Source organism: Oncorhynchus nerka, linkage group LG15 (assembly GCF_034236695.1).
Source record: "Oncorhynchus nerka isolate Pitt River linkage group LG15, Oner_Uvic_2.0, whole genome shotgun sequence".
In the NCBI taxonomy this organism is placed as follows: Eukaryota; Metazoa; Chordata; class Actinopteri; order Salmoniformes; family Salmonidae; genus Oncorhynchus; species Oncorhynchus nerka.
Window position 1 is genome coordinate 105,538,214 of NC_088410.1, and position 25,449 is coordinate 105,563,662.

At 43.1% G+C, this 25,449-nt stretch overlaps 2 protein-coding genes across 3 annotated transcripts in view; both read left to right on the forward strand.

The window, feature by feature from the left end:
- Positions 1-25,449, forward strand: part of cnbpb (CCHC-type zinc finger, nucleic acid binding protein b) — a 47,623-nt gene that overhangs the window by 17,677 nt on the left and 4,497 nt on the right. The window contains exons 3-4 of one of the 2 annotated variants that reach the window (XM_065002126.1): positions 3,238-3,303; positions 4,997-5,067. In XM_065002126.1, coding sequence (XP_064858198.1) covers positions 3,238-3,303; positions 4,997-5,067 — 137 coding nt within the window. The remainder of the gene's footprint in view (positions 1-3,237; positions 3,304-4,996; positions 5,068-25,449) is intronic. The other variant, XM_065002127.1, reaches the window with a different exon arrangement.
- LOC135560290 (uncharacterized) lies at positions 9,976-20,850 on the forward strand. Its single transcript, XM_065002148.1, has 4 exons — positions 9,976-10,857; positions 17,549-18,405; positions 18,813-19,061; positions 19,099-20,850. The coding sequence occupies exons 1-4, from the start codon at positions 9,976-9,978 to the stop codon at positions 20,759-20,761; spliced, it is 3,651 nt and encodes a 1,216-aa protein (XP_064858220.1). The 3' UTR covers positions 20,762-20,850.

Below are 25,449 nucleotides of genomic sequence, written 5' to 3' on the forward strand. Positions count from 1 at the left end.
TCAATAGATGGGGAAAGGTAAGGTACTGACTACATTACAGGGTAGTGATCAATAGACGGGGAACGGTAAGGTACTGACTACATTACAGGGTGGTGATCAATAGACGGGGAAAGGTAAGGTACTGACTACATTACAGGGTGGTGATCAATAGACGGGGAAAGGTACTGACTACATTACAGGGTAGTGATCAATAGATACTGACTACATTACAGGGTAGTGATCAATAGATACTGACTACATTACAGGGTAGTGATCAATAGACGGGGAAAGGTACTGACTACATTACAGGGTGGTGATCAATAGACGGGGATCAGAACTGAATTACATTACAGGGTAGTGATCAATAGACGGGGAAAGGTACTGACTACATTACAGGTAGTGATCAATAGACGGGGAAAGGTAAGGTACTGACTACATTACAGGGTATTGATCAATAGATGGGGAAAGGTACTGACTACATTACAGGGTGGTGATCAATAGATGGGTAAAGGTACTGACTACATTACAGGGTAGTGATCAATAGACGGGGAAAGGTACTGACTACATTACAGGGTAGTGATCAATAGACGGGGAAAGGTAAGGTACTGACTACATTACAGGGTAGTGATCAATAGACGGGGAAAGGTACTGACTACATTACAGGGTAGTGATCAATAGACGGGGAAAGGTACTGACTACATTACAGGGTAGTGATCAATAGATGGGGAAAGGTAAGGTACTGACTACATTACAGGGTAGTGATCAATAGACGGGGAAAGGTAAGGTACTGACTACATTACAGGGTAGTGATCAATAGACGGGGAAAGGTACTGACTACATTACAGGGTAGTGATCAATAGACGGGGAAAGGTACTGACTACATTACAGGGTAGTGATCAATAGATGGGGAAAGGTAAGGTACTGACTACATTACAGGGTAGTGATCAATAGACGGGGAACGGTAAGGTACTGACTACATTACAGGGTGGTGATCAATAGACGGGGAAAGGTAAGGTACTGACTACATTACAGGGTGGTGATCAATAGACGGGGAAAGGTACTGACTACATTACAGGGTAGTGATCAATAGACGGGGAAAGGTAAGGTACTGACTACATTACAGGGTAGTGATCAATAGACGGGGAAAGGTACTGACTACATTACAGGGTAGTGATCAATAGATGGGGAAAGGTACTGACTACATTACAGGGTAGTGATCAATAGATGGGTAAAGGTACTGACTACATTACAGGGTAGTGATCAATAGATGGGGAAAGGTACTGACTACATTACAGGGTAGTGATCAATAGACGGGGAAAGGAACTGACTACATTACAAGGTAGTGATCAATAGATTGGGAAATGTACTGACTACATTACAGGGTAGTGATCAATATATACTGACTACATTACAGGGTAGTGATCAATAGATACTGACTACATTACAGGGTAGTGATCAATAGACGGGGAAAGGTACTGACTACATTACAGGGTAGTGATCAATAGACGGGGAAAGGTACTGACTACATTACAGGGTAGTGATCAATAGATGGGGAAAGGTACTGACTACATTACAGGGTAGTGATCAATAGATGGGGAAAGGTACTGACTACATTACAGGGTAGTGATCAATAGATGGGGAAAGGTACTGACTACATTACAGGGTAGTGATCAATAGATACTGACTACATTACAGGGTAGTGATCAATAGATGGGGAAAGGTACTGACTACATTACAGGGTAGTGATCAATAGACGGGGAAAGGTAAGGTACTGACTACATTACAGGGTATTGATCAATAGACGGGGAAAGGTAAGGTACTGACTACATTACAGGGTATTGATCAATAGATGGGGAAAGGTACTGACTACATTACAGGGTGGTGATCAATAGATGGGGAAAGGTACTGACTACATTACAGGGTGGTGATCAATAGACGGGGAAAGGTACTGACTACATTACAGGGTAGTGATCAATAGACGGGGAAAGGTAAGGTACTGACTACATTACAGGGTAGTGATCAATAGACGGGGAAAGGTACTGACTACATTACAGGGTAGTGATCAATAGATGGGGAAAGGTAAGGTACTGACTACATTACAGGGTAGTGATCAATAGATGGGGAAAGGTAAGGTACTGACTACATTACAGGGTAGTGATCAATAGACGGGGAAAGGTAAGGTACTGACTACATTACAGGGTGGTGATCAATAGACGGGGAAAGGTAAGGTACTGACTACATTACAGGGTGGTGATCAATAGACGGGGAAAGGTACTGACTACATTACAGGGTGGTGATCAATAGACGGGGAAAGGTACTGACTACATTACAGGGTAGTGATCAATAGACGGGGAAAGGTAAGGGTACTGACTACATTACAGGGTAGTGATCAATAGACGGGGAAAGGTACTGACTACATTACAGGGTAGTGATCAATAGATGGGGAAAGGTAAGGTACTGACTACATTACAGGGTAGTGATCAATAGACGGGGAAAGGTACTGACTACATTACAGGGTAGTGATCAATAGATACTGACTACATTACAGGGTAGTGATCAATAGACGGGGAAAGGTACTGACTACATTACAGGGTAGTGATCAATAGACGGGGAAAGGTACTGACTACATTACAGGGTAGTGATCAATAGATGGGGAAAGGTACTGACTACATTACAGGGTAGTGATCAATAGATGGGGAAAGGTACTGACTACATTACAGGGTAGTGATCAATAGATACTGACTACATTACAGGGTAGTGATCAATAGATGGGGAAAGGTACTGACTACATTACAGGGTAGTGATCAATAGATGGGGAAAGGTACTGACTACATTACAGGGTAGTGATCAATAGATGGGGAAAGGTACTGACTACATTACAGGGTAGTGATCAATAGACGGGGAATGGAACTGACTACATTAAAGGATAAATGAAAAGGCAAAGTTTCGTAAAAATGCTTTTAAACTGTAAATTAACGTTCAGGTAATATTGAGCCTGTGTGCTAACTTGGCCCTGGGCAGCACTGAGCCTGTGTGCTAACTTGGCCCTGGGCAGCACTGAGCCTGTGTGCTAACTTGGCCCTGGGCAGCACTGAGCCTGTGTGCTAACTTGGCCCTGGGCAGCACTGAGCGTGTGTGCTAACTTGGCCCTGGGCAGCACTGAGCCTGTGTGCTAACTTCTAAGTCAACTCCCATTGCCACATGTCTAGCAAAGCAATGATGTGATTTTCCAATAATAATGTTCTTCCTGTTCCTCAGATCTGTTCTGCTATCGCTGTGGCGAGCCTGGTCACGTCGCCAGGGACTGTGAGAGGACTGAGGATGGTGAGGATGTCTCCAGCTTAGAAAAAATGTTGACCACATTTGTGTGTACATCACACTAATTTAGAAGTTTGACTATTAGTCTGATGTTGGCTTAGTGAGATGTTCCTGTATGTGTTAGTTCTCTCCCAGCGTGCTATAACTGTTCTGTGTTTCTGCAGCATGCTATAACTGCTCTGTGTTTCCGCAGCGTGCTATAACTGCTCTGTGTTTATAACTGCTCTGTGTTTCTGTAGCATGCTATAACTGCTCTGTGTTTCTGCAGCGTGCTATAACTGCTCTGTGTTTCTGCAGCATGCTATAACTGCTCTGTGTTTCTGCAGCGTGCTATAACTGCTCTGTGTTTCTGCAGCGTGCTATAATTGTTCTGTGTTTCTGCAGCGTGCTATAACTGTTCTGTGTTTCTGCAGCGTGCTATAACTGCTCTGTGTTTCTGCAGCATGCTATAACTGCTCTGTGTTTCCGCAGCATGCTATAACTGCTCTGTGTTTCTGCAGCGTGCTATAACTGCTCTGTGTTTCTGCAGCGTGCTATAATTGTTCTGTGTTTCTGCAGCGTGCTATAACTGTTCTGTGTTTCTGCAGCGTGCTATAACTGCTCTGTGTTTCTGCAGCATGCTATAACTGTTCTGTGTTTCTGCAGCGTGCTATAACTGCTCTGTGTTTATAACTGCTCTGTGTTTCTGTAGCATGCTATAACTGTTCTGTGTTTCTGCAGCATGCTATAACTGTTCTGTGTTTCTGCAGCATGCTATAACTGCTCTGTGTTTCTGCAGCGTGCTATAACTGTTCTGTGTTTCTGCAGCATGCTATAACTGCTCTGTGTTTCTGCAGCGTGCTATAACTGCTCTGTGTTTCTGCAGCATGCTATAACTGCTCTGTGTTTCTGTAGCATGCTATAACTGTTCTGTGTTTCTGTAGCGTGCTATAACTGTTCTGTGTTTCTGCAGCATGCTATAACTGCTCTGTGTTTCTGCAGCATGCTATAACTGCTCTGTGTTTCTGCAGCATGCTATAACTGCTCTGTGTTTCTGCAGCATGCTATAACTGCTCTGTGTTTCTGTAGCATGCTATAACTGTTCTGTGTTTATAACTGTTCTGTGTTTCTGCAGCGTGCTATAACTGCTCTGTGTTTCTGCAGCGTGCTATAACTGCTCTGTGTTTCTGCAGCGTGCTATAACTGCTCTGTGTTTCTGCAGCGTGCTATAACTGTTCTGTGTTTATAACTGCTCTGTGTTTCTGCAGCATGCTATAACTGCTCTGTGTTTCTGCAGCATGCTATAACTGCTCTGTGTTTCTGCAGCGTGCTATAACTGCTCTGTGTTTCCGCAGCGTGCTATAACTGTTCTGTGTTTATAACTGCTCTGTGTTTCTGTAGCATGCTATAACTGCTCTGTGTTTCTGCAGCGTGCTATAACTGTTCTGTGTTTCTGTAGCATGCTATAACTGTTCTGTGTTTCTGCAGCGTGCTATAACTGTTCTGTGTTTCTGCAGCTTGCTATAACTGCTCTGTGTTTCTGCAGCGTGCTATAACTGTTCTGTGTTTCCGCAGCATGCTATAACTGCTCTGTGTTTCTGCAGCGTGCTATAACTGTTCTGTGTTTCCGCAGCATGCTATAACTGCTCTGTGTTTCTGCAGCATGCTATAACTGCTCTGTGTTTCTGCAGCGTGCTATAACTGTTCTGTGTTTCTGCAGCGTGCTATAACTGTGGTCGTGGAGGACACATCTCCAGAGACTGTAAGGAGCCCAAGAAGGAGAGGGAACAGGTGTGTTATAACTGTCATGGCTTGGGTGTTATTATTATGTAGGCCGGTGTGTTCATGGTAATGGTGTTATTATTAGGTCCCTATAAAATCACTTTTATTTTTTTTTGCCTGATTCTGTTTTTTTGTGTGGGGGGGTTGTGTAGTTCCCTTTAATACAAGTGTTCACCAGCCAGAGACTGTTGTTTGGTTAGCAGTGTTTCTATAGTACAGCCACCTAGCACTGTTGTTTGATTAGCAGTGTTTCTGTAGTACAGCTACCTAGCACTGTTGTTTGGTTAGCAGTGTTTCTGTAGTACAGCCACCTAGCGCTGTTGTTAGTTTAGCAGTGTTTCTGTAGTACAGCCACCTAGCACTGTTGTTAGTTTAGCAGTGTTTCTGCAGTACAGCCACCTAGCACTGTTGTTTGGTTAGCAGTGTTTCTGTAGTACAGCCACCTAACACTGTTGATTGGTTAGCAGTGTTTCTGTAGTACAGCCACCTAGCACTGTTGTTAGTTTAGCAGTGTTTCTGTAGTACAGCCACCTAGCACTGTTGTTTGGTTAGCAGTGTTTCTGTAGTACAGCCACCTAGCACTGTTGTTTGGTTAGCAGTGTTTCTATAGTACAGCCACCTAGCACTGTTGTTAGTTTAGCAGTGTTTCTGTAGTACAGCCACCTAGCACTGTTGTTTGGTTAGCAGTGTTTCTGTAGTACAGCCACCTAGCACTGTTAGTTTAGCAGTGTTTCTGTAGTACAGCCACCTAGCACTGTTGTTAGTTTAGCAGTGTTTCTGTAGTACAGCCACCTAGCACTGTTGTTTGGTTAGCAGTGTTTCTGTAGTACAGCCACCTAGCACTGTTGTTTGGTTAGCAGTGTTTCTGTAGTACAGCCACCTAGCGCTGTTGTTAGTTTAGCAGTGTTTCTGTAGTACAGCCACCTAGCACTGTTGTTGTTAGTTTAGCAGTGTTTCTGCAGTACAGCCACCTAGCACTGTTGTTTGGTTAGCAGTGTTTCTGTAGTACAGCCACCTAGCACTGTTGATTGGTTAGCAGTGTTTCTGTAGTACAGCCACCTAGCACTGTTGTTAGTTTAGCAGTGTTTCTGTAGTACAGCCACCTAGCACTGTTGTTTGGTTAGCAGTGTTTCTGTGGTACAGCCACCTAGCACTGTTGTTTGGTTAGCAGTGTTTCTATAGTACAGCCACCTAGCACTGTTGTTAGTTTAGCAGTGTTTCTGTAGTACAGCCACCTAGCACTGTTGTTTGGTTAGCAGTGTTTCTGTAGTACAGCCACCTAGCACTGTTGTTAGTTTAGCAGTGTTTCTGTAGTACAGCCACCTAGCACTGCTGTTTGGTTAGCAGTGTTTCTGTAGTACAGCCACCTAGCGCTGTTGTTAGTTTAGCAGTGTTTCTGTAGTACAGCCACCTAGCACTGTTGTTTGGTTAGCAGTGTTTCTGTAGTACAGCCACCTAGCGCTGTTGTTAGTTTAGCAGTGTTTCTGTAGTACAGCCACCTAGCACTGTTGTTAGTTTAGCAGTGTTTCTGCAGTACAGCCACCTAGCACTGTTGTTTGGTTAGCAGTGTTTCTGTAGTACAGCCACCTAGCACTGTTGATTGGTTAGCAGTGTTTCTGTAGTACAGCCACCTAGCACTGTTGTTAGTTTAGCAGTGTTTCTGTAGTACAGCCACCTAGCACTGTTGTTTGGTTAGCAGTGTTTCTGTGGTACAGCCACCTAGCACTGTTGTTTGGTTAGCAGTGTTTCTATAGTACAGCCACCTAGCACTGTTGTTAGTTTAGCAGTGTTTCTGTAGTACAGCCACCTAGCACTGTTGTTTGGTTAGCAGTGTTTCTGTAGTACAGCCACCTAGCACTGTTGTTAGTTTAGCAGTGTTTCTGTAGTACAGCCACCTAGCACTGTTGTTAGTTTAGCAGTGTTTCTGTAGTACAGCCACCTAGCACTGTTGTTTGGTTAGCAGTGTTTCTGTGGTACAGCCACCTAGCACTGTTGTTTGGTTAGCAGTGTTTCTATAGTACAGCCACCTAGCACTGTTGTTAGTTTAGCAGTGTTTCTGTAGTACAGCCACCTAGCACTGTTGTTTGGTTAGCAGTGTTTCTGTAGTACAGCCACCTAGCACTGTTGTTAGTTTAGCAGTGTTTCTGTAGTACAGCCACCTAGCACTGCTGTTTGGTTAGCAGTGTTTCTGTAGTGCTTCTGTGATTGTGCAGAGTTTTCAAAACAAATGACCACTGGATTGATGCAAATCATCTCTATCATTCTGCCAGGTAGCCATAAGCTACTTTGTAGCTAACATTTAATAGAGGAGGTTTTTGGGAGTCTTTCCCTCTACCAGAAGACCGTTATCATTAGCATTATCTCTAACAGCTGCCCAGAGTGTAGACCAGACATACAGAGCAGCACAACACACAGACGGGGGCGTTCCTGTTGTGACGGCCCTGAATTCTTCTGAACCGTCTCAGTGCTTCTCCTTCCAATAGGGCGCTTTCCCTTTCATTCCCAATTAAATAGCCAGCATCCGCTGCGCAAAAGTGGGGTTGTGATGGAGACGTGAATGAGGATGTGTTCAACCCTCAGTTCCGAAGCTTCTCTATTCCGTTTATCTATCTAACCTCCAAACGAGCTTCAATGCCATACAACACTCCTTCCGTGGCCTCCAACTGCTCTTAAACGCTAGTAAAACCAAATGCATGCTTTTCAACCGTTCGCTGCCTGCACCCGCACGCCCGACTAGCATCACCACCCTGGATGGTTCCGACCTTGAATATGTGGACATCTATAAGTACCTAGGTGTCTGGCTAGACTGTAAACTCTCCTTCCAGACTCATATCAAACATCTCCAATCTAAAATCAAATCTAGAGTCGGCTTTCTATTCCGCAACAAAGCCTCCTTCACTCACGCCGCCAAACTTACCCTAGTAAAACTGACTATCCTACCGATCCTCGACTTCGGCGATGTCATCTACAAAATAGCTTCCAACACTCTACTCAGCAAACTGGATGCAGTTTATCACAGTGCCATCCGTTTTGTTACTAAAGCACCTTATACTACCCACCACTGCGACCTGTATGCTCTAGTCGGCTGGCCCTCGCTACATATTCGTCGCCAGACCCACTGGCTCCAGGTCATCTACAAGTCCATGCTAGGTAAAGCTCTGCCTTATCTCAGTTCACTAGTCACGATGGCAACATCCACCCGTAGCACGCGCTCCAGCAGGTGTATCTCACTGATCATCCCTAAAGCCAACACCTCATTTGACCGCCTTTCCTTCCAGTTCTCTGCTGCCTGTGACTGGGTTAGGGAATTGCAAAAATCGCTGAAGTTGGAGACTTTTATCTCCCTCACCAACTTCAAACATCTGCTATCTGAGCAGCTAACCGATCGCTGCAGCTGTACATAGTCTATCGGTAAATAGCCCACCCAATTTGACCTACCTCATCCCCATACTGTTTTTATTTATTTACTTTCTGCTCTTTTGCACACCAATATCTCTACCTGTACATGACCATCTGATCATTTATCACTCCAGTGTTAATCTGCAAAATTGTAATTATTCGCCTACCTCATGCCTTTTGCACACAAAGTATATAGACTGTTTTTTCTCTACTGTGTTATTGACTTTTTAATTGTTTACTCCATGTGTAACTCTGTGTTGTCTGTTCACACTGCTATGCTTTATCTTGGCCAGGTCGCAGTTGCAAATGAGAACTTGTTCTCAACTAGCCTACCTGGTTAAATAAAGATGAAATAAAAAAATTAAATAAAATAAAATTGCACAACCTTCAATGTTATGTAATAATGATGTAAAATTCTGGCAAATTAATTATCGTCTTTGTTAGGAATAAATGGTCTTCACACAGTTCGCAACGAGCCAGGCGGCCCAAACTGCTGCATATACCCTGACTCTGCTTACACTGAACGCAAGAGAAGTGACACAGTTTACCTAGTTAAACAAAATATGCAGGTTTAAAAATATATACTACTGTGTATTGATTTGAAGTAAGGCATTGATGTTTATGGTTAGGTACATTTGTGCAACAATTATCACGAATGTGCTTTTGTTAAATCATTGACCGTTTGGCAAAGTTGAAGTAGGCTGTGATTCGGTGATAAATTAACAGGCACCACTTTGATTATATGCAACGCAGGACAAGCTAGTTAACCTCGTAATATCATCAACCATGTGTAGTTAACTAGTGATTATGTGAAGATTTATTGTTTTTTGTAAGATAAGTTGATAGCTAGCATTAAATTTATCTTGGCTCCTTGCAGCCATAAGGTCCTTTTGATGCTGCACTCGCATAACAGGTGGTCAGCCTGCCATGCAGTTTCCTCGTGGATTGCAATGTAATCAACCATCCGATTACCGATTGTTATGAAAACTTGAATTCTGCCCTAATTAATCGGCCATGCCGATTTAATTGGTCAACCTCTAGTTTAATGCCAGTGCCAGGTCATTGGTAAAAATAGACCTGTTTGTTGTTAGCGTTTCCTGCCTAAGTTTGTAATCAATAAAATAATTGCCAAATCAGATGATAAGACATCAGATTTGATGAAAGATGGAATTGAATTTCTGCCCATAATATAATTTATAGTTTAAAGTTTTTTCCCATGTTTCTTTAACATTGATCTTGGCTTCATAAAACAGTTTCTTCTTTTTGTTGAGTTTAGTCACATAATTTGCAGTAAGTCGGCCAGTCAGATGTGCAGCCAGACTTATTAGCCACTCTTTTTGCCCCATCTTTCAACCACACAGTTGATTAATTCCTCATCAATCCATGGGGCCTTAACAGTTCGAACAGTCAGTTTCTTAACAGGTGCATGTTTATCAATAATTGGAAGAAGCAATTTAATAAATGAATCAAGTGCAGCGCCTGGATGCTCCTCATTATTCACATCCGACCAGCATCTGGATGCTCCTCATCACATCCGACCAGCATCTGGATGCTCCTCATCACATCCGACCAGCATCTGGATGCTCCTCATCACATCAGACCAGCATCTGGATGCTCCTCATCACATCAGACCAGCATCTGGATGCTCCTCATCACATCAGACCAGCATCTGGATGCTCCTCATCACATCAGACCAGCATCTGGATGCTCCTCATCACATCAGACCAGCATCTGGATGCTCCTCATCACATCAGACCAGCATCTGGATGCTCCTCATCACATCCGACCAGCATCTGGATGCTCCTCATCACATCAGACCAGCATCTGGATGCTCCTCATCACATCAGACCAGCATCTGGATGCTCCTCATCACATCAGACCAGCATCTGGATGCTCCTCATCACATCAGACCAGCATCTGGATGCTCCTCATCACATCAGACCAGCATCTGGATGCTCCTCATCACATCCGACCAGCATCTGGATGCTCCTCATCACATCAGACCAGCATCTGGATGCTCCTCATCACATCCGACCAGCATCTGGATGCTCCTCATCACATCAGACCAGCATCTGGATGCTCCTCATCACATCAGACCAGCATCTGGATGCTCCTCATTACATCAGACCAGCATCTGGATGCTCCTCATTATTCACATCAGACCAGCATCTGGATGCTCCTCATTATTCACATCAGACCAGCATCTGGATGCTCCTCATCACATCCGACCAGCATCTGGATGCTCCTCATCACATCCGACCAGCATCTGGATGCTCCTCATCACATCCGACCAGCATCTGGATGCTCCTCATTATTCACATCCGACCAGCATCTGGATGCTCCTCATCACATCCGACCAACTTTAACATCATCCACATAAGAGTCACAGCCAAACCTTTTGTATGATCTCTTATACACTATTTTAGGCCCAGCATTTGGAACTTTGGCTTTCCTGGATATAGCTATTATATTGTGATCACAGCATCCAATGGGTACAGATACAGCTTTACAACAAAGTTTTACAGTATTAGTACAAATGTGATTGATATATGTGGATGATCTTGTTGTGTTTCTAAACACCCTGGTAGGTTGATTTAATAACCCGAACCAGATTACAGGCACTGGTTACAGTAAGAACAGCTTGATGAAAACCAATCAATATTCAGGTCCGCAAGAAATTAGACCTCTCTGTTTACATCACATACACTATCAAGCATTTCACACCTTATTTAGATACTGACTGTTAGCACTTGGTGATCTGTAGCAACACCCCACTTGGTGATCTATAGCAACACCCCACTTGGTGATCTATAGCAACACCCTGAAAGAAAAGGCTTTACATGTTTAAAAAAATATATATATATACAGTGGGGCAAAAAAGTATTTAGTCAGTCACCAATTGTGCAAGTTCTCCCACTTATAAAGATGAGAGCCCTGTAATTTTCATCATAGGTACACTTCAACTATGACAGACAAAATGAGAGAGAAAAAATCCAGAAAATCACATTGTAGGATTTTTAACCTCTTGCTTCTACCTGAGACGCTTGCGTCCCAACTAGAGCTCTGGAAATGCAAATGCGCTACGCTAAATGCTAATAGTATTAGTTAAAACTCAAACGTTCATTAAAATACACATGCAGGGTATCGAATTAAAGCTACACTCGTTGTGAATCCAGGCAACAAGTCAGATTTTTAAAATGCTTTTCGGCGAAAGCATGAGAAGCTATTATCTGATAGCATGCACCAATACACTACAACACAAAAGCCACGCAGGGGACGTAAACAAAATAATTAGCATTTCGGCGTTACACAAACCGCACAATAAAATAGAAAACAGTCCTTACCTTTCACCATCTTCTTTGTTGGCACTCCTAGATGTCCCATAAACACTATTGGGTCTTTATTTAGATTAAATCGGTCCATATAAAGCCTAGATATCGTTATATGTAGACTGTGTGATAAACGAAAAAAACATTGTTTCAAAACGTAACGTCATTTTTTTAAATTCAAAAAGTCGACGATAAACTTTCACAAAACACTTCGAAATACTTTTGTAATGCAACTTTAGGTATTAGTAAACGTTAATAAGCGATAAAATTCATCAGGAGGCGATGTAAAGATCATTAGCTGTCCGTCTGGAAAAATGTCCGGCTAGAAACTCAACGAAAATATCCGGTCCTAGACCTGAAGAAATACGATGCCTCGCATGTGTTTGACCAAGAAAAAACTCGAAGGGAAATGACAAGACTCTAGACACCGTGTGGAAGCTGTAGGTACTGCAACCTCAGTCAATTAATTGTGGTTCACCTTTATCAATGGGTTCAAGTAGCGCATGGATATATTTTCCCATTTTCAGTGATCAGTTTTTCCTGTGCTTTTCGATGTAAATGCCGTTCTGGTAAAGCCACAGCAGTGATTTAACCAGTTTTATAAACGTCTGAGTGTTTTCTATCCACACAGACTAAGCAAATGCATATACTATATTCCTGGCATGAGTAGCAGGGCGCTGAAATGTTGCGCGATTTTTAACAGAATGTTCAAAAAAGTAGAGGGTCGACTGAAGAGGTTAATGAATTTATTTGCAAATTATGGTGGAAAATAAGTATTTGGTCACCTACAAACAAGCAAGATTTCTGGCTCTCACAGACCTGTAACTTCTTCTTTAAGAGACTCCTCTGTCCTCCACTCGTTACCTGTATTAATGGCACCTGTTTGAACTTGTTATCAGTATAAAAGACACCTGTCCACAACCTCAAACAGTCACACTCCAAACTCCACTATGGCCAAGACCAAAGAGCTGTCAAACTCCACTATAGCGGAGAAGGTACGGTGGGATTTGAAATGGTCAATGTTTGTTAACTTGACTTTCGAAGACCTTAGAAAGACAAGGTAGGATAGATATAGGTCTGTAGCAGTTTGGGTCTAGAGTGTCTCCCCCTTTGAAGAGGGGGGTGACTGCGGCAGCTTTCCAATCTTTGGGAATCTCAAACAATACGAAAGAGAGGTTGAACAGGCTAGTAATAGGGGTTGCAACAATTTCGGGAGATAATTTTAGAAAGAGAGGGTCCATATTTTGCAGCTCTTTCAGAACATCAGCTATCTGGATTTGGGTAAAGGAGAAATGATGGGGGCTTTGGCGGGTTGCTGTGGAGGGTGCCGGGCAGTTGACCGGGGTAGGGGTAGTGAGGTGGAAAGCATGGCCAGCCGTAGAGAAATGCTTATTGAAATTCTCAATTATAGTGGATTTATCAGTGGTGACAGTATTTCCTAGCCTCAGTGCAGTGGGCAGCTGGGAGGAGGTGCTCTTGTTCTCCATGGACTTTACAGTGTCCCAGAACTTTTTTGAGTTAGTACTACAGGATGCACATTTCTGTTTGAAAAAAGCTGAAGTGAACCTGCAACCACAACATTTCAATACCACTTGACATAAGATCTTCTCTAAGCATTACAGGGATATGGCTCTGAATATATACAGGAACACCTCCCCCATAAACATTACAGGGATATGGCTCTGAATATATACAGCAACACCTCCCCTATAAACATTACAGGGATATGGCTCTGAATATATACAGCAACACCTCCCCTATAAACATTACAGGGACATGGCTCTGAATATATACAGCAACACCTCCCCTATAAACATTACAGGGATATGGCTCTGAATATATACAGTAACACCTCCCCTATAAACATTACAGGGATATGGCTCTGAATATATACAGCAACACCTCCCCTATAAACATTACAGGGATATGGCTCTGAATATATACAGGAACACCTCCCCCATAAACATTACAGGGATATGGCTCTGAATATATACAGGAACACCTCCCCCATAAGCATTACAGGGATATGGCTCTGAATATATACAGCAACACCTCCCCTATAAACATTACAGGGATGTGGCTCTGAATATATACAGTAACACCTCCCCTATAAACATTACAGGGATGTGGCTCTGAATATATACAGCAACACCTCCCCTATAAACATTACAGGGATATGGCTCTGAATATATACAGCAACACCTCCCCTATAAACATTACAGGGATATGGCTCTGAATATATACAGCAACACCTCCCCTATAAACATTACAGGGATATGGCTCTGAATATATACAGCAACACCTCCCCTATAAACATTACAGGGACATGGCTCTGAATATATACAGCAACACCTCCCCTATAAACATTACAGGGATATGGCTCTGAATATATACAGCAACACCTCCCCTATAAACATTACAGGGATGTGGCTCTGAATATATACAGCAACACCTCCCCTATAAACATTACAGGGATGTGGCTCTGAATATATACAGCAACACCTCCCCTATAAACATTACAGGGATATGGCTCTGAATATATACAGCAACACCTCCCCTATAAACATTACAGGGACATGGCTCTGAATATATACAGCAACACCTCCCCTATAAACATTACAGGGATATGGCTCTGAATATATACAGCAACACCTCCCCTATAAACATTACAGGGATGTGGCTCTGAATATATACAGCAACACCTCCCCTATAAACATTACAGGGATATGGCTCTGAATATATACAACAACACCTCCCCTATAAACATTACAGGGATATGGCTCTGAATATATACAACAACACCTCCCCCATAAACATTACAGGGATATGGCTCTGAATATATACAGTAACACCTCCCCTATAAACATTACAGGGATATGGCTCTGAATATATACAACACCTCCCCTATAAACATTACAGGGATATGGCTCTGAATATATACAGTAACACCTCCCCTATAAACATTACAGGGATATGGCTCTGAATATATACAACAACACCTCCCCCATAAACATTACAGGGATATGGCTCTGAATATATACAGCAACACCTCCCCTATAAACATTACAGGGATATGGCTCTGAATATATACAGCAACACCTCCCCTATAAACATTACAGGGATGTGGCTCTGAATATACAGTTGAAGTCGGAAGTTTACATACACCTTAGCCAATTACATTTAAACTCCATTTTCACAATTCCTGACATTTAATCCTATGAAAAATTCCCTGTTTTTGGTCAGTTAGGATCACCAATGTGAAATGTCAGAATAATAGTATAGAGAATGATTTATTTCAGCTTTTATTTCTTTCATCACATTCCCAGCGGGTCAGAAGTTTACATACACTCAATTAGTATTTGATAGCATTGCCTTTTAAATTGTTTAACTTGGGTCAAACATTTTGGGTAGCCTTCCACAAGGTTCCCACAATATGTTGGGTGAATTTTGGCCCATTCCTCCTGACAGAGCTGGTGTAACTGAATCAGGTTTGTAGGCCTCCTTGCTTGCACACGCTTTTTCAGTTCTGCCCACAATTTTTTTGTGATGGCCTCTCCAATACCTTGACTCTGTTGTCCTCAAGCCATTTTGCCACAACTTTGGAAGTATGCTTGGGGTCATTGTCCATTTGGAAGACCCATTTGCGACCAAGCTTCAACTTCTTGAGTGATGTCTTGAGATGTTGCTTCAATATATCCATGTAATCTTCCGTCCTCATGATGCTAACTAGTTTGTGAAGTGCACCAGTCCCTCCTGCGGCAAAGCACCCCCACAACATGATGCTACAACGCTACAATGTGCAACCCCTGTGCTTCACGGTTGGGATGGTGTTCTTCGGCTTGGAAGCTTCCCCCTTTTTCCTCCAAACATAACGATGGTCATTATGGCCAAAATTACCATCGTATTTTTGTTTCATCAGACCAGAGGACATTTCATCAAAAAGTACAATCTTTGTCCCCATGTGCAGTTGCAAACCGTAGTCTGGCTTTTTTATGGCGGTTTTGGAGCAGTGGCTTCTTCCTTGCTGAGCGGTCTTTCAGGTTATGTCGATATAGGACTCGTTTTACTGTGGATATAGATACTTTTGTTCTTGTTTCCTCCAGCATCTTCACAAGGTCCTTTGCTGTTGTTCTGGGATTGATTTGCACTTTTCACACCAAAGTACGTTCATCTCTAGGAGACAGAACGTGTCTCCTTCCTGAGCGGTATGACAGCTGCGTGGTCCCAAAGTGTTTATTCTTCCGTACTGTTGTTTGTTCAGATGAACGTGGTACCTTCAGGCATTTGGAAATTGCTCCCAAGGATGAACCAGACTTGTGGTGGTCTCCAATTTTTTTTTCTGAGGTCTTGAATGATTTCTTTTCATTTTCCCATGATGTCAAGCAAAGAGGCACTGAGTTTGAAGGTAGGGCTTGAAATACATCCACAGGTACACCTCAAATTGACTCAAATGATGTCAATTAGCCTATCAGAAGCTTCTAAAGCCATGACATAATTTTCTGGAATTTTCCAAGCTGTTTAAAGGCACAGTCAACTTAGTGTATGTAAACTTCTGACCCACTGGAATTGTGATACAGTGAAAAATGACTTGTGTCATGCACAAAGTAGCTAACTGACTAGCCAAAACTGTAGTTTGTTAACAAGAAATTTGTGGAGTGGTTGAAAAACGAGTTTTAATGACTCCAACCTAAGTGTATGTAAATTTCCGACTTCAACTGTATATACAGCAACCTCTCCCCCATAAGCTCTTCTATATATGTTTTATCCTTGTATTGCTACTGTTGTATCATAAAATTCATTATCTAAGTGAGCCTCAGAAATGGTTAATATATGAATGTTGTCTAATTTTTGCACGTTATTGATTTCATTAACCTTATTTCTAAGGCTACATATTTTAATGAGGAATTTTCAGCCCTCTCCCTGGTAGCTTATCAAAGATAAGAATATGGAAAAGAGAAAATAAAGCAAGAGAAAAAATATATATATACATTCAGCAGTCCATTAATTAATTGGTGTGTGTGTGTGTGCTGCGGGGTTGAAGCTACGAAGCCATAGGCTTGGCTCTCTCATCCCTTCCAGGAGGGAGGGTGGACAATGAGCCTGTCATAGCAGATGTAAGCAATGTCCCGAAGCGCTTTGTCAGCTTTCATGGCTGGGATAAGTTCTTTCCTCTTTTGGGGCACAGCTTCAGGATAGTCCTCGTTGAGGAAGATATACATTACTCTCAAGATCTTGGCTCTTTCAAGAACCGCTACCTTTTCCTTGAACCTCAGGAACTTGACCACTATCGGCCTTGGTCTGTCACCTGGGCCGGTGGCCGGGGCCGGTGGTGGGTTTTCCAGTCCTGTGGGGCGCGATCCACCTCAATCTTCTTGTGATTCATCTTCAATTTCTCAGAGATCATTTCCCTCACTTTGTCCTCAGACTCCGTCCAAGTCTCATGTGGAGATTCTGCAGTTCCATCCACAACCATGTTGTTCTGCCTTGGTGGTCCCTTGAGATAATCTGATTTCTCCATTATTGTTATCATGGATTCACATACACACCTGTTCCTCAGGTCCTGAACCTCTCTGGTCAGGTCGTCCATTATTTTATTAGTTGATTCCACCAGTATTTGGACATAACACTTTAAAATATTTTCTTGTTGTAACAACTGCTTTTAGAAACTCTTTTTACTTTTAAAAGATCCTTCACCTGTGGTTTAGAGACACCTATCAATGGTACTCCCGCCAGCTTTGGTCTTTGTCATGGTAGCAATGTAGGTTATACTGTTACTCCTCTCAGTTCCAGACAGGACAGGTTATACTGTTACTCCTCTCAGTTCCAGACAGCACAAGTTATACTGTTATTCCTCTCAGTTCCAGACAGGACAGGTTATATTGTTATTCCTCTCAGTTCCAGACAGGTTATACTGTTATTCCTATCAGTTCCAGACAGGACAGGTTATACTGTTACTCCTCTCAGTTCCAGACAGGACAGGTTATACTGTTACTCCTCTCAGTTCCAGACAGGTTGTACTGTTACTCCTCTCAGTTCCAGACAGGACAGGTTATACTGTTACTTCTCTCAGTTCCAGACAGGACAGGTTATATTGTTCCTCCTCTCAGTTCCAGACAGGTTATACTGTTACTCCTCTCAGTTCCAGACAGGACAGGTTAAACTGTTACTCCTCTCAGTTCCAGACAGGTTATACTGTTACTCCTCTCAGTTTCAGACAGGACAGTTTATACGGTTACTCCTCTCAGTTCCAGACAGGACAGGTTATACTGTTACTCCTCTCAGTTCCAGACAGGACAGGTTATACTGTTACACCTCTCATTTCCAGACAGGACAGGTTATACTGTTACTCTTCTCAATTCCAGACAGGTTATACTGTTACTCCTCTCAGTTCCAAACAGGACAGGTTATACTGTTACTCCTCTCAGTTCCAGACAGGACAGGTTATACTGTTACTCCTCTCAGTTTCAGACAGGACAGGTTGGTTATACTGTTACTCCTCTCAGTTCCAGACAGGACAGGTTATACTGTTACTCCTCTCAGTTCCAGACAGGACAGGTTATACTGTTACTCCTCTCAGTTCCAGACAGGTTATACTGTTACTTCTCTCAGTTCCAGACAGGTTATACTGTTACTTCTCTCAGTTCCAGACAAGACAGGTTATACTGTTACACCTCTCAGTTCCAGACAAGACAGGTTATACTGTTACACGTCTCATTTCCAGACAGGACAGGTTATACTGTTACTCTTCTCAATTCCAGACAGGACAGGTTATACTGTTACTCTTCTCAATTCCAGACAGGACAGGTTATACTGTTACTCCTCTCAGTTCCAGACAGGACAGGTTATACTGTTACTCCTCTCAGTTCCAGACAGGACAGGTTATACTGTTACTCCTCTCAGTTCCAGACAGGACAGGTTATACTCTTACTCCTTTCAGTTCCAGACAGGACAGGTCATACTGTTACTCCTCTCAGTTCCAGACAGGACAGGTTATACTGTTACTCCTCTCAGTTCCAGACAGGACAGGTTATACTGTTACTCCTCTCAGTTCCAGACAAGACAGGTTATACTGTTACTCCTCTCAGTTCCAGACAGGACAGGTTATACTGTTACTCCTCTCAGTTCCAGACAGGACAGGTTATACTGTTACTCCTCTCAGTTCCAGACAGGACATGTTATACTCTTACTCCTTTCAGTTCCAGACAGGACAGGTCATACTGTTACTCCTCTCAGTTCCAGACAGCTTATACTGTTACTTCTCTCAGTTCCAGACAGGTTATACTGTTACTCCTCTCAGTTTCAGACAGGACAGGTTATACTGTTACTCCTCTCAGTTCCAGACAAGACAGGTTATACTGTTACTCCTCTCAGTTCCAGACAGGACAGGTTATACTGTTACTCCTCTCAGTTCCAGACAGGTTATACTGTTACTCCTCTCAGTTCCAGACAGGACAGGTTATACTGTTACTCCTCTCAGTTCCAGACAGGACAGGTTATACTGTTACTCCTCTCAGTTCCAGACAGGACAGGTTATACTGTTACTCTTCTCAATTCCAGACAGGTTATACTGTTACTCCTCTCAGTTTCAGACAGGACAGGTTATACTGTTACTCCTCTCAGTTTCAGACAGGACAGGTTGGTTATTCTGTTACTCCTCTCAGTTCCAGACAGGACAGGTTATACTGTTACTCCTCTCAGTTCCAGACAAGACAGGTTATACTGTTACTCCTCTCAGTTCCAGACAGGACAGGTTATACTGTTACTCCTCTCAGTTCCAGACAGGACAGGTTATACTGTTACTCCTCTCAGTTCCAGACAGGACAGGTTATACTGTTACTCTTCTCAATTCCAGACAGGTTATACTGTTACTCCTCTCAGTTCCAGACAGGTTATACTGTTACTTCTCTCAGTTCCAGACAAGACAGGTTATACTGTTACACCTCTCAGTTCCAGACAAGACAGGTTATACTGTTACACGTCTCATTTCCAGACAGGACAGGTTATACTGTTACTCCTCTCAGTTCCAGACAGGACAGGTTATACTCTTACTCCTTTCAGTTCCAGACAGGACAGGTCATACTGTTACTCCTCTCAGTTTCAGACAGGACAGTTTATACTGTTACTCCTCTCATTTCCAGACAGGACAGGTTATACTGTTACTCCTCTCAGTTCCAGACAAGACAGGTTATACTGTTACTCTTCTCAATTCCAGACAGGTTATACTGTTACTCCTCTCAGTTCCAGACAGGACAGGTTATACTGTTACTCCTCTCAGTTCCAGACAAGACAGGTTATACTGTTACTCTTCTCAATTCCAGACAGGTTATACTGTTACTCCTCTCAGTTCCAGACAGGTTATACTGTTACTCCTCTCAGTTCCAGACAGGACAGGTTATACTGTTACTCCTCTCAGTTCCAGACAGGACAGGTTATACTGTTACTCTTCTCAATTCCAGACAGGACAGGTTATACTGTTACTCTTCTCAATTCCAGACAGGACAGGTTATACTGTTACTCCTCTCAGTTCCAGACAGGACAGGTTATACTGTTACTCCTCTCAGTTCCAGACAGGACAGGTTATACTGTTACTCCTCTCAGTTCCAGACAGGACAGGTTATACTGTTACTCCTCTCAGTTCCAGACAGGACAGGTTATACTGTTACTCCTCTCAGTTCCAGACAGGACAGGTTATACTGTTACTCCTCAGTTCCAGACAGGACAGGTTATACTGTTACTCCTCTCAGTTCCAGACAGGACAGGTTATACTGTTACTCCTCTCAGTTCCAGACAAGACAGGTTATACTGTTACTCCTCTCAGTTCCAGACAGGACAGGTTATACTGTTACTCCTTTCAGTTCCAGACAGGACAGGTCATACTGTTACTCCTCTCAGTTCCAGACAGCTTATACTGTTACTTCTCTCAGTTCCAGACAGGTTATACTGTTACTCCTCTCAGTTCCAGACAGGACAGGTAATACTGTTACTCCTCTCAGTTCCAGACAAGACAGGTTATACTGTTACTCCTCTCAGTTCCAGACAGGACAGGTTATACTGTTACTCCTCTCAGTTCCAGACAGGTTATACTGTTACTCCTCTCAGTTCCAGACAGGACAGGTTATACTGTTACTCCTCTCAGTTCCAGACAGGACAGGTTATACTGTTACTCCTCTCAGTTCCAGACAGGACAGGTTATACTGTTACTCTTCTCAATTCCAGACAGGTTATACTGTTACTCCTCTCAGTTTCAGACAGGACAGGTTATACTGTTACTCCTCTCAGTTTCAGACAGGACAGGTTGGTTATTCTGTTACTCCTCTCAGTTCCAGACAGGACAGGTTATACTGTTACTCCTCTCAGTTCCAGACAAGACAGGTTATACTGTTACTCTTCTCAATTCCAGACAGGTTATACTGTTACTCCTCTCAGTTCCAGACAGGTTATACTGTTACTTCTCTCAGTTCCAGACAAGACAGGTTATACTGTTACACCTCTCAGTTCCAGACAAGACAGGTTATACTGTTACACGTCTCATTTCCAGACAGGACAGGTTATACTGTTACTCCTCTCAGTTCCAGACAGGACAGGTTATACTCTTACTCCTTTCAGTTCCAGACAGGACAGGTCATACTGTTACTCCTCTCAGTTTCAGACAGGACAGTTTATACTGTTACTCCTCTCATTTCCAGACAGGACAGGTTATACTGTTACTCCTCTCAGTTCCAGACAAGACAGGTTATACTGTTACTCTTCTCAATTCCAGACAGGTTATACTGTTACTCCTCTCAGTTCCAGACAGGACAGGTTATACTGTTACTCCTCTCAGTTCCAGACAAGACAGGTTATACTGTTACTCTTCTCAATTCCAGACAGGTTATACTGTTACTCCTCTCAGTTCCAGACAGGTTATACTGTTACTCCTCTCAGTTCCAGACAGGACAGGTTATACTGTTACTCCTCTCAGTTCCAGACAGGACAGGTTATACTGTTACTCTTCTCAATTCCAGACAGGACAGGTTATACTGTTACTCTTCTCAATTCCAGACAGGACAGGTTATACTGTTACTCCTCTCAGTTCCAGACAGGACAGGTTATACTGTTACTCCTCTCAGTTCCAGACAGGACAGGTTATACTGTTACTCCTCTCAGTTCCAGACAGGACAGGTTATACTGTTACTCCTCTCAGTTCCAGACAGGACAGGTTATACTGTTACTCCTCTCAGTTCCAGACAGGACAGGTTATACTGTTACTCCTCAGTTCCAGACAGGACAGGTTATACTGTTACTCCTCTCAGTTCCAGACAGGACAGGTTATACTGTTACTCCTCTCAGTTCCAGACAAGACAGGTTATACTGTTACTCCTCTCAGTTCCAGACAGGACAGGTTATACTGTTACTCCTTTCAGTTCCAGACAGGACAGGTCATACTGTTACTCCTCTCAGTTCCAGACAGCTTATACTGTTACTTCTCTCAGTTCCAGACAGGTTATACTGTTACTCCTCTCAGTTCCAGACAGGACAGGTAATACTGTTACTCCTCTCAGTTCCAGACAAGACAGGTTATACTGTTACTCCTCTCAGTTCCAGACAGGACAGGTTATACTGTTACTCCTCTCAGTTCCAGACAGGTTATACTGTTACTCCTCTCAGTTCCAGACAGGACAGGTTATACTGTTACTCCTCTCAGTTCCAGACAGGACAGGTTATACTGTTACTCCTCTCAGTTCCAGACAGGACAGGTTATACTGTTACTCTTCTCAATTCCAGACAGGTTATACTGTTACTCCTCTCAGTTTCAGACAGGACAGGTTATACTGTTACTCCTCTCAGTTTCAGACAGGACAGGTTGGTTATTCTGTTACTCCTCTCAGTTCCAGACAGGACAGGTTATACTGTTACTCCTCTCAGTTCCAGACAAGACAGGTTATACTGTTACTCCTCTCAGTTCCAGACAGGACAGGTTATACTGTTACTCCTCTCAGTTCCAGACAGGTTATACTGTTACTTCTCTCAGTTCCAGACAGGTTATACTGTTACTTCTCTCAGTTCCAGACAGGTTATACTGTTACTCCTCTCAGTTCCAGACAAGACAGGTTATACTGTTACACCTCTCATTTCCAGACAGGACAGGTTATACTGTTACTCCTCTCAGTTCCAGACAGGACAGGTTATACTGTTACTCTTCTCAATTCCAGACAGGTTATACTGTTACTCCTCTCAGTTTCAGACAGGACAGGTCATACTGTTACTCCTCTCAGTTCCAGACAGGACAGGTTATACTGTTACTCCTTTCAGTTCCAGACAGGACAGGTTATACTGTTACTCCTCTCAGTTCCAGACAGGTTATACTGTTACTCCTCTCAGTTCCAGACAGGTTATACTGTTACTCCTCTCAGTTTCAGACAGGACAGTTTATACTGTTACTCCTCTCATTTCCAGACAGGACAGGTTATACTGTTACTCCTCTCAGTTCCAGACAAGACAGGTTATACTGTTACTCTTCTCAATTCCAGACAGGTTATACTGTTACTCCTCTCAGTTCCAGACAGGACAGGTTATACTGTTACTCCTCTCAGTTCCAGACAGGTTATACTGTTACTCCTCTCAGTTCCAGACAGGACAGGTTATACTGTTACTCCTCTCAGTTCCAGACAGGTTATACTGTTACTCCTCTCAGTTCCAGACAGGACAGGTTATACTGTTACTCCTCTCAGTTCCAGACAGGACAGGTTATACTGTTACTCCTCTCAGTTCCAGGCAGGACAGGTTATACTGTTACTCCTCTCAGTTCCAGACAGGACAGGTTATACTGTTACTCCTCTCAGTTCCAGACAGGTTATACTGTTACTCCTCTCAGTTTCAGACAGGACAGGTTATACTGTTACTCCTCTCAGTTTCAGACAGGACAGGTTGGTTATTCTGTTACTCCTCTCAGTTCCAGACAGGACAGGTTATACTGTTACTCCTCTCAGTTCCAGACAAGACATGTTATACTGTTACTCCTCTCAGTTTCAGACAGGACAGGTTGTACTGTTACTCCTCTCAGTTCCAGACAGGACAGGTTATACTGTTACTCCTCTCAGTTCCAGACAGGTTATACTGTTACTCCTCTCAGTTCCAGACAGGTTATACTGTTACTTCTCTCAGTTCCAGACAGGTTATACTGTTACTCCTCTCAGTTCCAGACAAGACAGGTTATACTGTTACTCCTCTCAGTTCCAGACAGGACAGGTTATACTGTTACTCCTCTCAGTTCCAGACAAGACAGGTTATACTGTTACTCCTCTCAGTTCCAGACAGGTTATACTGTTACTTCTCTCAGTTCCAGACAGGTTATACTGTTACTCCTCTCAGTTCCAGACAAGACAGGTTATACTGTTACACCTCTCATTTTCAGTCAAAACTGTTCGCTGCTCTGGCCCCCCAATGGTGGAACAAACTCCCTCACGACGCCAGGACAGCGGAGTCAATCACCACCTTCCGGAGACACCTGAAACCCCACCTCTTTAAGGAATACCTAGGATAGGATAAAGTAATCCTTCTCCCCCCCCCCCCCCCTTAAAAGATTTAGATGCACTATTGTAAAGTGGCTGTTCCACTGGATGTCATAAGGTGAACCCACCAATTTGTAAGTCGCTCTGGATAAGAGCGTCTGCTAAATGACGTAAATGTAATTTCCAGACAGGACAGGTTATACTGTTACTCCTCTCAGTTCCAGACAGGACAGGTTATACTGTTACTCTTCTCAATTCCAGACAGGTTATACTGTTACTCCTCTCAGTTTCAGACAGGACAGGTTATACTGTTACTCATATCAGTTCCAGACAGGACAGGTTATACTGTTACTCCTCTCAGTTCCAGACAGGACAGGTTATACTGTTACTCCTCTCAGTTCCAGACAAGACAGGTTATACTGTTACTCCTCTCAGTTCCAGACAGGACAGGTTATACTGTTACTCTTCTCAATTCCAGACAGGTTATACTGTTACTCCTCTCAGTTTCAGACAGGACAGGTTATACTGTTACTCCTATCAGTTCCAGACAGGACAGGTTATACTGTTACTCCTCTCAGTTTCAGACAGGACAGTTTATACTGTTACTCCTCTCATTTCCAGACAGGACAGGTTATACTGTTACTCCTCTCAGTTCCAGACAAGACAGGTTATACTGTTACTCTTCTCAATTCCAGACAGGTTATACTGTTACTCCTCTCAGTTCCAGACAGGACAGGTTATACTGTTACTCCTCTCAGTTCCAGACAGGTTATACTGTTACTCCTCTCAGTTCCAGACAGGACAGGTTATACTGTTACTCCTCTCAGTTCCAGACAGGACAGGTTATACTGTTACTCCTCTCAGTTCCAGGCAGGACAGGTTATACTGTTACTCCTCTCAGTTCCAGACAGGACAGGTTATACTGTTACTCCTCTCAGTTCCAGACAGGACAGGTTATACTGTTACTCCTCTCAGTTCCAGACAGGTTATACTGTTACTCCTCTCAGTTTCAGACAGGACAGGTTATACTGTTACTCCTCTCAGTTTCAGACAGGACAGGTTATACTGTTACTCCTCTCAGTTCCAGACAGGACAGGTTATACTGTTACTCCTCTCAGTTCCAGACAGGACAGGTTATACTGTTACTCCTCTCAGTTCCAGACAAGACAGGT